General features: G+C 42.7%; 1 protein-coding gene across 2 annotated transcripts in view; it reads right to left on the reverse strand.

Annotated features, from left to right (window-relative positions):
* The window catches only part of VPS41 (VPS41 subunit of HOPS complex), a 164,852-nt gene extending 151,112 nt beyond the window's left edge, over positions 1-13,740 (reverse strand). The window contains exons 1-2 of one of the 2 annotated variants that reach the window (XM_026006642.2): positions 13,643-13,740; positions 3,967-4,005 (exon numbers count right to left, since the gene is read on the reverse strand). In XM_026006642.2, the coding sequence (XP_025862427.1) occupies positions 3,967-4,005; positions 13,643-13,663 (60 nt within the window). In that variant the 5' untranslated portion in view covers positions 13,664-13,740. Of the gene's footprint in view, positions 1-3,966; positions 4,006-12,648; positions 12,745-13,642 lie in introns of those variants that run through there. The other variant, XM_072760038.1, reaches the window with a different exon arrangement.

Genomic DNA, 13,740 nt, shown 5'->3' on the forward strand with positions numbered 1-13,740 from the left:
TTCCACTTACACCATCTTTGCTCCAAGAGAGCTCATAACCTTCCTCTAAAGCAGTAACTTGGAGGGTTTTAAAAATAAAAACCCAGATATTAGCGTGCTCACTTACTTTTTTTTTACAAACATATTTAATATGAAAAAATATTATTTGTTTCAGCCTGAACAAAACCATTTTAAGTTTTGGAGTCACCAATGGATGAGAAAAGTACCACTTCAGAGAAAAAAAAAAAAAATGAATGTAAGTTATTAACTCCAGGTTTAAAACATCTTTTTCCTTCAACTGCTTAACAATGGAGTTTTCTCTATTTCTTACAACACAGCTGAGCTAGATGCTTTGGAACCTTCTTGACTCCTCACCGAGTTGTCTCCCACATACTATCCCACATTTGCTCTTGACTGAACTTGAGAAACATTTCCACTTTGTCTTCTGCTCCTGCCTAACTCACACCCATACATCCCTATTACCTCTTCTGGGGCTTATACTAATAGAACTTCCTGCCACAGGTCTCTCCTTCCAGTTCATCTGTCACACCGACCCCTATCCTCATCCCCTACAATCAGGCTTTGGCTGGCTCCCCAGTTTCCAACAGATCAAGCCCAGACTGTCTGGTTTGACATATTGGCAGCTCTACAACTTCACCCTCGTTTCCGTGTCCAGCCTCATTTCCCTAACTTCCTCCACCTTCTAGCCACACGGAGTTGCCTCACAGCTGACTGGCTGAACATGCAAGTGCTTTGAACACTCAGTATCTCCCCAAAGACCTGCCCAGCCTCTGCCTAGACTCATCTTCCATATTTAACTCTTAAAGACTCCAAATGAAGAAGCCATTCCCTATTGATCATCCACTATTCTGCGCCCTTGTAGCACCATGCCACCACCCATACCACAGCAATTGTTCCTAAGGATTGACAAGAGCTTAGAGCTTCAAAATGGGAATGAAGTTCTTCTGAACACATACTTCACAGCTAGGCACCATACAAGGTGCTTCACAAACAGCAATCATATCTAATCCTCACGGCAACACACAGGAACCACATGAGGGGACTGAGGAAAAGATGAGCTGAGTGCTATGCCCAAGACCACACAGCAGGTACAAAGTATAGCTGAGAAATTAATCCAAGGCCTGACTCGGTAGTCCCTCAGTCCCAGCAGATGTAGAAGACACCGGAGCTAGAAGGTAAAAATGATAGAAAGAGCCCAGATCTGAGTTTGAACTCATTTCTCCCCTGCACCAGCTATATGACATTAGACAGGTTACATTTTAGGTCTTGGTTTCTTCAACTTTAATGGAATGACCTTTCCTTCCATTTCTTTGCTGAGTGTTCAACCTTATTCCCTTCTTTCCTAGTTTTTGTCCATTTCTATTCTGAGTTTTAAAGTTTCTGGTTTAAGATAGTTTTGCATATCTGCAAATGCTTGTTTAAAGACATGATGGAGTGTTATTCTACTGCTTGTTTTGGCTGAACACTTTTGACTCTCATTTGATTTTCTTAATATAGTTATATAGATACACAGATATTTTTTGGGGGGGGGGGTATGGATGCTCCCTGCCATTTCAGTTCACTTTTACAAGTCTTAGATTGCCAGGACAGCAACAATACATGTTCCTATGGAGAGAATGAGATATTTGAATGGTTTATTAGGTCTCTTAGTTACACTGGTAATCAAAGTGCATTTTCTTTAATAAGGGGCACTATTTTTTTGGTACTGGGGAGAGGAGAGTAGGTAAGTATCCTGATTTTCTACTGTTTATAGGTACCCTTAGTCCCCACCCCTTTTCCTTTAATATCACCACCAAGCTTCCAAGGGACATGCCCGCTTCTCTCCAAGAGCAGCCTTAACCTAACACTGTCCCCCTAGTCCCACACAGCGCCATTTAAATTCCTCAACACCCAGCACTGGGATCCAGCGGGTGTCAGACCTGTTCTCAGGACCGGCCCACTTAGGGTGGGACCCTCTCCCTCCAGGGAGTGACTTTCATGTGTACATCACCCCCACTGGGGTTCAGCTACACTCTGTTTATCTCCAACTGGCCTCCATTGGACTCAGCTCCAGACTCCATCCACAGCTGGCTCTGCTGATTTTGGATATGTATTTCTCCAGTTATACTGAAGTTTACAGCATACCCTGTTTCCTGATTATGCTGGAGGCATCAGTTGTGTGTGTGTGTGTGTGTGTGTGTTGTTTGCTCTCCTTGTGGATATGTTTAGTATCTGAAGGATACTAAATAAAAGATTTATTTAGGAGGCTGCCAACATCCTCCTCACTTCTGAAATGAAATTCTTGGACAGGACTCTAACACTGCAGAATTCTATACCAGTGAGTCTTGAGAACATGGCAACCAGAGGTCTCCAAAAATGAAACTGGTAACCTAAACTGCTTTTCAGTATTTTATTAAAAACCAACAAGTATTATACCATACCTATAAGCAAACTCTGTAAAGCCTTATCAGGAGCCCCAAAGAGAGTATCAGAGATCCTTAGTAGTACAAATATTAGGAACCATGCCTCTACAGCCAAACTGCAAATGTATAACAGCATAATATATAAGATGTTCTCTAGATTAAAAGGAGTGACGGGCACTGAGGGGGGCACTTGGCAGGATGAGCACTGGGTGTTATTCTGTATGTTGGCAAATTGAACACCAATAAGAAATAAATTTATTATAAAAAAAATTTTAAAAAATAAATAAATAAAAACTGTCAAAAATTAAAATAAAAACCGAAAATAAAATAAAATAAAAATAAAATGTTTAAGCCCATCTTTTCCCTGAAAAAGCAAACAAAATCCATATAAAATTATATACAAAGCAATCTATATTTACAGACTATACTAGCTACAGTCACATTGGTGTGAATTTCCAGCAGGTTATCATAGATATTTTTCATTCCTCTAAGCTAAAAGAAATAGTTATAGGATATAATATAATAATTATTAGTAATCCATCCATAAAATTGGTTAAGTTCATTAATATGTGTTATGCTTAAACTTTTATGCACAGACTTGAAAAGAAAATTTTGGGGGGGCACCTGGGTGGTTCAGTGGTTAAGCATCTGTCTTTGGCTTAGGTCATGATCCCAGGATCCCATGATCCCAGGATCAAGTCTTGCATCAGGCTCCCCACGGAGAGCATGCTTCTCCCCCTGCCTATGTCTCTGCCTCTCTGTGTCTCTCATGAACAAATAAAATCTTTAAAAAATAAAAATAAAAAATATAATTTTTTTAAAAGCCCACACTTAAATATTACTTTATTCTCCTTAAAATACAATCTTTAACACAATTTAGCTCCTTAACAGTTTTACATGTAGGTACTTTCCTTTTTATTTTATGAGAAGAACTATAATTTGAATGACTCAGGAATTACAGCACTAAGCATGTCATATTCATTGAACGAATGAGAAAAGAATATTGCAGAACCTACATTGGTTGTTTTAAAATTTATTTATTTATCTTTGAGAGAGAGAGAGAGAGAGAGAGAGAGAGAGAGAGACTGCCTGAGAGTGGGGGTGGAAGGGGCAGAGAGAGGGAGGGAGAGAATCTTAAGCAGACTCCGCACCCAGTGCAGAGCCCAGCATAGGGCTTGATCTCACAACCGCGAGATCATGACCTGAGCCAAAATCAAGAGTCGGATGCTTAACCAACTGAGCCACTCACAGGCCCCTAAAATACAGATTTTTTTAAAGTATCAATATTAATCTGCAAAACTTTGCATCAAATTTCCCACTACCAACACACCTCAGGTTAAACCACTCTTCATGATCAGGAGAAAGTGTTCCTTTTCCTGTTTATTTAAGTCAATCCATTTAATATTTTTAAAGACAATGGGCATGTTCTGCCCCAAGGCCCAATCAGCTGCGGCCCTACTTTACTACCCCAGTCCCCAGCACGTTGCACTTAACAAAGTAGAACAAGCTCAAGATAACATGGTGAGCAAGAAATCCTCAGGCTCCTGTACCACCGCCACCTTACCTCAGACTCATCTGTAGATTCTTCGAGAGACTCGGTTTCCTACAAAGCACAGAGGGGGAAAATGGTCAGATGAGATGACACAAGAATAAAATAAGGGAGAAGAGTCATCACATCCCCACCACCACCACCCACCTGCCGTTTCTGGGAAGAAATCTACAACTACGGTAGAAAGGACTCCACATGGTGTGACTCTCACAAGCCTCCACAACTTCCCACATCTAGCAGGACTGAGATGGTTACTCTGGGGTCACTCAGACCCGTGGCTCCTGCTGACCTCCCTCGAGTGGTCAGCAGGCTGATGAACAGCCCCAGGAGCTGTCACATGAGTACACAGAAGGCTCTTTCCTTCGCTAAAAATGCAAATGGATCTGGCAAAGCAGCCTTACTAATCTTGAAAGGGAAGAGGAAATTGCCATCCTCAAGGTATCTCTATGCCAATTTTTAAACTGAAAAGCCCTTGTGCTATTAATTATTATGCTATGAATCTGGTGAAGTCAAAGCGAATGTCTTGCTTAAACAGCTTTTTACAAAAGAATTCCCCTAGAGTGGTACCTATCAGACAAGAGCAAACAAGCTCTATAATTTACATCTACTCTTTAAACCATTAACTGGAAGACAAATTCTGCCATTTAACACAGTTTCCCTCTTGCTAGACAATGAATCTTGCTGCTCTGGAGAAAACAAAGCAAAAAGGGAAAAATTGACTTGATCCTGCTAATCTCTCACCTGTCCACTGAAAGAGAGAATCTGCTGATGCCACGCATCCTCAAAGAGGTCAGCAAAATGAAGATTTACTTAACGTACTTATAGATATCAATAGCAATAAAAGGTTACAACTAATATGCTGACACTGAATGTAAGCATTTTACAACAATCCATGAGATAAAGAAAGATCAAAAAAATGGGGCAAGGACATTTTAGATATAACTAATATTTTTCAAGAAAAAAAATAAACATTTTAAAGAAAGATGCAGATATTACTCAGGGCAGGTTGTATAGCAGGATATACACAAATCTGGCATTTGAAAACATTTTAATTTCAATCATGGAAGAAGTTGGTAGTGGCAGGATGCCTGTGGAGCAGCCTTGTGGATAATACGTTTCTGCTCTGAAAGGCCATCTGTAAAATGGGGACGAATGTGACTTGTAATTAAGAATTTTACTGCAGTTGTATCATTACCCACAATGAACATGAGTCTCCTCTAAATCTCAATGCAGCCTATTTAGTTTTCAAGTTCTTCTACATTAGAAAATTCTTATGGCTTTGGAGCTACAATCCCTCTGCAGTAACTTTTTGTACTGAGCACCAATAAGATACATAAAAAATCCAATTCTTCTACTACTTGACAGTTCTCCAGAGAGTTAATGACACGTATCATGCCTGCCCTTCTAAATTGTTTTTCTCTGTGCTAACCATCCCCAGATCCTGGTTCTCGTCCACTTACCATCCTGATCCTTCTCTTCTGGACACACTCCATTTATTATTAACAGTCACTTTTCTGACATCTTTACTGAACATCTATTATATATATCCGCACAATGCTAAATGCTTTGCACCTAGCATCTCAGAATTTACTAATGACCCTTGAGGTAAGAACATCCAGGCTCAAAGGCTAAACTTAATGACTTCTGACACTCTTTCTGCCCCTGTCTATTCCTGAATATTAAGTTACTAACGTTAGCAAAACAAGGCTATGACCACCATAACAATGACCTGCACCTGGATACCTATTCCCCAACCCAAGAACTCTAAACTCTAAAAGGACACTGGATTCAGAATTCAGAAAAATTCCATTAAGCCTAAGGAAATTTTTTTTCTGATTTGAAATCCATTCAAATAGGCACATGGGGTAAAAGGGCAAATCTCTCATTTATGTTCTTCGTTAAAACAAAAGCACTTAAGTCCCCACCCAGCAATTTCAACCAAAAACTCAAAAATCAAATTATACTCCTGCTCTGAACCAAAAAGCATGCAGTGCCAGAATCTGACACCACGAGGCGTGTAGCTCTCAGAAACTGAGTCTTCAGGGAAAACCAGGCTCTCAGAGAAACTTCCTGAGGCCACTGGTATCAATGAGAACATTTGCTCCAGTACAGTCTCGAACTGACCCCCAGCACCAGCACAGACCTCCCAAAGGTAGCTGTGGCTTCAAAAAAAAAAAAAAAAGCCACACTTTTGTCCACAACCCCACCAAAGCAATGTGTGAGTGACTTCAAGAATCATCCTGCCTGCTATTTCTTATCTTCATCCAAGCCCCTGTACTGAATACTCTAGAGACCAGGGGCAAACCAGAAGACAGGAGGTCAATGTCCCAGTGAAGGATCCAAGAAGCTAGGCTGAACGGTGAGAAAGGTTACAATTCAGAAAGAGTCAGTGGTTTTCAAAACTGTTTTTAACTTCACACTCTAACTTTTAAAGAACTCCAAATCTGAAAACATAAGTCACAAAACTGTGCTGTTCTCTAGGTGAAATAAACCAGATGTGTACCGTTCAATTCCACTTATATGAGGTGGCAAGTAGAACAGAGTAGAGAAGAGGCGATGGGGGGTTGGTGTTAATGGGTACGGAGTTCCAGTCTGTGATGACGAAAAGTTCTAGAGATGGATGGTAGTAATGGCTGTACAGCAATGCAAATGTACTCAATGCCACTAATCATACACTTAAAAATGGTTAAAGTGGTAAATACTATGTATATTTTACCACAAAATTTTTAAAAACTGTGTTGTTTGAAGCAAACTAATGAGCTAAAGGTTGCAGAGTGATGCAAATGTGGAGCTGGACAAAAATATGGGCAACAGGAGAAGGTTAACCTCAACAACTGCTCCACCTTACCTTTCTTTTGCAAACCAATCCCTTAAACTCAATCACCCCAAACCTAACAATCGTTGTGCCTTGACATGAGACCTCTTGAATCTATACACATTGTTGGGGGAGGGAGAGGGGAGGGGTACAGAATCTAGGGGAGAAACAGAGGCCGGAGCCTGAGGAAGGCCAGCTCCAACATCTGCAGGATGAAGAAACAGAGCAGAGATCAGGCCCCAGGAAATCAGCCTGGCTTGAGGATAGACTTGAGACACTCAACGCTGCACTGCCACCTTCTCTCCTTCCCAACAGATTGTGTGACACAGCTAAACTTAATGGAAGACAGGGTGCGAGAGATCCCAGTTGGATGTGGGCCAAGGCTAGAGGATCTATTTGTGCGATGCGTATCTATTTGTGTGATATTCCTGTATCATCAAAGCGCCAGTTTCTAAAAGTTCAAAGGAGCTGTGGCCAGTTTGGAGCACTCAGGCATTAATTAGGCTGGTTGAATAGCAAAGATGAAGGAGTATCTGGGAAGTGGGCACTATGGGCAGACTCAGGGTACCAACCCCACTGAGCCCAAAGGCTCAGCTACTGGCACCCATCATAGTCTGCAAAGGAGGGAAAACCTGGATGTCTGCCCAGCATGGAAAAAGAGACCAGAGGTGACATAGTGACCCAGTCCCAAATCTAACTGCATTACAATCACATCAATTCAATTTGGGGAAACTGGCTAATACTCATGCAAACACTCCATCTTCAGATTCTGATTCAGGGAGTCTAAATACGAGCCTAGAATCACAAGCATTTGATAAAAACGACGACAACAACAACAACAAACACTGAGGAGGACCAAGTTCCCAGAAGAAACAAAGGCAAGGGTGACTGAACGGCAGAAAACAGGATGCTGTATGAAACACAGAACACCAGACTCGATGAGTGCTCCCTCTCCAAGGTGGTAAAGTAGGTAGCCAGCGAGACCACTAATAATCAGCTGCTGACAGTGGCCTTCAGCCAGCCAGTCCAGACAAAGATGAGAGGAAAATCTTTTAAGGCAATAAGCATGTCCAGCTAAGCTAATTTTTGTGACTACATTTTAGTTATATGATGGTAAAGAGTGGATCCTCTAAAAATTTCTCTGACCCTGTGTTTTAGCAAACTCTTATTTGGGGCTTTGGGTTTCTTTTAGTTATTAGTGAAGTTGCTTTTAAAAGATCTTGATCAAACTGTAAAAAAGAGAGAGAGAGACAGAATTGTGCATACTTGAGCAAAGCCCAAGTTTGGACAATAAACTTGTCCTACACATAAGAGGCTTCAATCTGAGTTAGGGACAAATGGGGCTAGGCAGGGCAAGGTAGGGGGCCAGGGAAACAGGCTCACAAGAATCCCCAAAATGCTGAAGTGTAAGAAAACCAGAGATAAGGAAACAAGCCAGACCACCCTGCCCTAGGTGTGGGTGGGGAGGATGTCTTTTTTTATGATAGTCATCTGTAACCAACAAAGAATAACCAGACCCCAAGAAGTAAACCATTTAGGATGTTATCACTAGTCCTTATTCAATGGTGATATCAATGTTAAAAGGATTTAAGTTCCCTGGTTGTCTTTCAATAAAAGACCAACCCTACAAGCCCCCAGTGGGCAACCCTGTGGGGAAGCACTCACTTCTAAGAGCTCTCTCTGTATCTTTGCTTGCTTCATAAACTTCTATTGCTTTACTTCCTCTCCTTTGTCTGTGACTTCCCGACTTCCGACTCCTTGAGACAAGAACCCAGCTCTCTCCTGTATCAAACCTGGCCACATACTTTATCCCATTTCATACTCACAACGGTTCTGGAGAGTACATGCCCCAGTTTACAGTCAAGAAAACTGAGGCAGTCAAATATTTGTACTCACATGGGAGTACACATGCTCATGAACTGCCATCTAATAATCAGTAACTGCTCTACAATAAGGATAAAATTCCCCCAAGTTTTAAAATGTAGGGGGAAAAGAAGAAAGAAAGAAAGAAACAAACAAACAAACAAACTAACTCTACTCGTTTGTAGGAATAGGTGGTCTGACTGATCAAATATTTTAATAGACTAGGTTCCCTGATGGTTGGCTGGAAAGATGAAAAGGGACCAGAGGGAGAGGAATGTAGAAAATGTAATCTACCAATATATTTGAATTAATAACTTTCAAAAGTTTCAAGTTAAGATAAAACAACACAAATTCGGGATCCCTGGGTGGCGCAGTGGTTTGGCGCCTGCCTTTGGCCCAGGGCGCGATCCTGGAGACCCGGGATCGAATCCCACATCGGGCTCCCAGTGCATGGAGCCTGCTTCTCCCTCTGCCTATGTCTCTGCCTCGCTCTCTCTCTCTCTGTGTGACTATCATAAATAAATAAAAATTTAAAAAAAAAAACACAAATTCTACTGCATCTAACTTACAAGTTGCCATTTTTAATTCAAAAAGCTAGTCTCTCCCTAATGAATTCATTTCAACATTTTATTAAGCACCTAGTACCTGTAAAGCACTACCCTTTGAGAGATACAGACATGAGTAAGCTCTGTCCTCATTCTTGAGGACTCAGCAATCTGCAGTAGAGAGAAGACAAATACACAAACAACCAGATTTCAAGCAGAATGTTATCCATAAAAGAGGTATGAACAAATACTGTTAGGCATCTGAGATAATGAAGGTCAACTATAAATCATTTTAGAGCTAAGTAAAACTGCTGGTTAGAAGATTTCCAGTCCTTTCTGTGACCTATATAATATATATGTAGTTATTTCTGCAAACTACCTTCACCATACTGAGCATAAACAAAGATTTCCCAATGACTTAAAAAAAAATGTTCAATCATATCCAAAAAAAAGTGATTTTTGAGTCTGAGAGCTTATGAACTACTTTACATTATGTTAATTCAGTACAGATCTTACTGTTTGGGATCTTTCTAAAATTAAAGAGGAAAAAAACTGCAATCACCAAAGAATACAATGCTCAGAAAAGTTAAGAGGAGAGATTTAGTTTTCTTGTTCATCATAAAGGGTTGTTTGCATTTATAGTGCATGATGCCAAGGGGAAAAAAAAGCTTTCTTTGCCCTAACCTGTCATCAGGTAATAGCTAATTTTAATACACATCTCAGTTCCTAAAGCATTCTAGGGTGAAAAATTATGTCAAGATTTTCTAAAAGGTTCAAAGTAGCAAAACAGAACAATTAGCAAATTTTTTTAACTCCACTTTTGTGCCCTTTAAGTGTTCAAAAAACTGTATACAAAAGGCCAGGGCAGCCGGGGTGGCTTGGCGGTGTAGCGCCGCCTTCAGCCCAAGGCCTGATCCTGGAGCCCCGAGATCGAGTCCCGCATCAGGCTCCCTGCATGGAGCCTGCTTCTCCCTCTGCCTGTGTCTCTGCCTCTCTCTGTGTCTCTCATGAATAAATAAATAAAATCTTAAAAAAAAAAAAAAAAAAAGCCAGATTTTAATGGCTTCTTTACTGTGAAATGCACAAATGAAGCAGGGTGAGAAAATTCTAACCATTTTTAATCTACAAAGGACTACTAACAAAATATTATTATTTATTAGCTTTAATTTAGTAGCATTATTTATTAGTTTTAAAAAATAACTATTTGTGAATGTCTGCTTCCTTCTGCAATTAACAAAATGCTGGACTTTTGAGAGTGACATTGGTGGGGGGATGAATGTCCACTCTAACCGTATGCAAGCTATTCAAGTGTCAAAAGTGAAATTATGACTTGAAGTACATTTATTAAGGTGCTAAGGGGCCATTCTGCTCCATTAAAAAAAAAATGTTTAAATACAAAAAAAAAAAAAAAAACAGAATTAGGGGATCTCTAGGTGGCTCAGTGGTTTGGCACCTGCCTTTGGCCAAGGGCACGATCCTGGAGTCCCGGGATCGAGTCCCACGTCGGGCTCCCAGCACGGAGCCTGCTTCTCCCTCTGCCTGTGTCTCTGCCTCTCTCTCTATGTCTATCATGAATAAATAAATAAATAAATCTTAAAAAAAAAAAAAACAGAATTAGGTTTATAAGTATTTTTTAAAAGGTGAGGTATTCAAGTGAAAAATTGTGAGCCTTGGAGACAGACGACTGGAGGTTTATTATAGAAAAAAAGCCTAAGTTACTTTAGTTGTCTGAATTTCCATTTGCTTATGTGTAAAACTCAATCATTTAACACGTATTGTGGCACTACTCTAGGTGTCAAGCAAACGGCAGTGAACAAATCCTTACCATCATGAAGCTTACATTCTAATGGGGAGAATATACAGAAATGAACACAGAAACGTACAGAACAAATTAACAAATTTTAAAACACGCTGTGTCAGATGGTGATGAGTGTTAAGGGGGAAAATAACGCAAGAAAGAGGTTTCAAAGAATGATCAAAGAAAGTCTCACTGAAAAAGATAACACTTGAACAAAGACATAAAGGAACTGGAGCAGCGGGTTAGAAGGGCCTGTAGATATCTGGGGTAAAGAAGGGAGCAGTGTTGAGCAAAGGCCCTGATGTAGAAACACGTCCGCCTGTTGAAGGAACAGTAAGAAAACCAAGTATAGCTGATGCCGAGTGACAAAAGGGGAACAGAGAAAAGCAGTGGAAAATGAGGTCAGAAAAAGGAGAAGGAGCATCTGGGGCAAGTCCCACATGGCAACCTGTGTATCCTAAAGGCCCCTGGCTTTTCCTCCGAGGGCAATGAGAAGCCGTTAGGTGTAAGACATAGGAGGTGCTCGTCCTGGCATTTATCAGAATAAACGTTTACCACGCGGAAGTCTTTGGTGAGGACCAAATGTGACGTTGTAGGGTTTGCACTGGAAAGTGCTATAAAAATCCAAAGCATTTGTATTATATCGCTAACTTTCTATGCGTGCTTTTTTACATCAGACGGCTTTGCCAAACGTCTCTGCCACACAAAACACCAGTAAATAGGAAGGGCAACTTTCTCCATTTCTACTACCTTATATCTAAGATCTTGGCTTTCTGCCTTTAAGCCTAACTACAAATAAGCTATATTTCAACCTGAAAGACCAACAGTGTGAAAAGCAATCTCACCACTACCATCCAACCTAGCAATGACTCATGAAATTACATGTGCTTAACGAGCATTGTTCCTTCGAAGTGACTGGATGGGAAAAGGCGGCTTCAGTGCTTGGTAGCAACACCCCTGTTGTCACAATGACCCCGCAAACCCAGTTTCTACCTTATTTCTTAATTACTGATATATATCAAATGTACTTAGGGCAAATTTTCATCATGCGAATAAAGTACGTTACAAACGGTACAAATTATCAACCTGTTAAAACTTCCCTTTGTTACAGTACAGCTCATCATAAATCACTTTTTCAAGGCAATTAGGGAAACTGATGACCGTGTTAATTTGTAAGGAAAAACACTGCCAACCTGGAAGGGCCCTGGAAACGGAAAAGTAAGTTATTTCCCCCACGTTCTGACCTTTTGTCTGCGCTTTTTTGTCTTCTTGATATTACTCTATCATTTCAGCTAACGTCTGGCTACCTCCATTGCCTACATGAAAGTGACTGTACTGGGATTCCTGGGTGGCTCAGTGGTTTGGCGCCTGCCTTTGGCCCAGGGTGCCATCCTGAGGTCCCTGGATCGAGTCCTGTGTCAGGCTCCCGGCATGGAGTCTGCTTCTCCCTCCTCCTGTGTCTCTGCCTCTCTCTCTCTCTCTCTCTATCATGAATAAATAAATAATAAAATAAAATAATAAAATAAATAAAATAAAATAAAGTGACTCTACTGCCATCCCTAACTACTACTTTAAAATCTCTCTCTCTCTCTCTCTCTCTCTCTGCCATGAATAAATAAATAAAATATTTTAAAAAGGGGGGTGGGGGATCCCTGGGTGGCTCAGCGGTTTAGCACCTGTCTTCAGCCCAAGGCCTGATCCTGGAGTCCCGAGATCGAATCCCACATCCGGCTCCCTGCGTGGAGCCTGCTTCTCTCTCTTTGTCTCTCTGCCGTGAAAAAAAATAAATAAAATCTTTAAAAAAATAAAATAAAATCCAGTACCACGTTGCCAAGTGTGGACTGGCATTGCCATCTGATGTCCACCCAGCAACAAATCTCATGTAACTTTCACTGAGCCCAACTTTCACGAAGTACTTTAACTTGGTACTATCTTTTTTTTTTTATTTATTTACTCGTGAGAGACACACAGAGACAGAGAGGCAGAGACCCAGGCGGAGGGAGCAGCAGGCCCCACGCAGGGAGCCCGACGCGGGACTCGATCGCGGGACCCGGGGTCACGCCGCGGGCGGAAGGCGGCGCTAACCCGCTGAGCCCCGGCCGCCCCCGGGCTACTATCTTACTCTATCCTGAACCACCGACAGAGGACGTCACCCTTCTATCTCCATTGCGTATTTAAGGTTGAATAACCAGCCCCGGAGCGCCGGGGTTCCGGCCCCCGACCCCGACCCCGACGGCAGGCGCCCCAGCACCGCTGCACGCCGCGGCGGGCCCCCTCGGCTCAGCCCCGCAGACGCAGCTCTGCTCTCACCTGGATGCAAAGGCCTCGGAGGCCAGTCGCCGGCCTGCGAACCCAGGCCGCGTCTTACGCCCCCCAAGGGCAGCAGCCCCCCAAGGGCGCTGCCTTCAGGCCACGATCTCACGAGGGCAGCCCACAGGGCACGGCGAGCAAGGCGGCCCCGCGGGGGTGTGCCGGCCAGCCTGCCCCGCCGCCCGCCAGCAGCGGCCGCCGCCTGCCTCCCCGCCCCCGACACGCACCTTCCCGCCGCGCGCCCCGCGGCCGGCCTGCCGCGCCCGCCGGCAGCCCCGCACCCCCGCCCGCTCCGCTCCGAGCCCCGACCGCCGGTCGCCCTCGCCTCTCACTCGCTCGCCCAGCAGCTACAGCCCTTACCTGCTCCTCTGCTTCCGCCATGGTGCCGCCGGGGAGTCACATGACAGACCCGGAAGTGAGAGACACCGAGACGCGAGGGCCCGGGGGCTGCTGGGAAA

The sequence above is a fragment of the Vulpes vulpes genome, chromosome 5 (assembly GCF_048418805.1).
Source record: "Vulpes vulpes isolate BD-2025 chromosome 5, VulVul3, whole genome shotgun sequence".
NCBI classification, from domain to species: Eukaryota; Metazoa; Chordata; class Mammalia; order Carnivora; family Canidae; genus Vulpes; species Vulpes vulpes.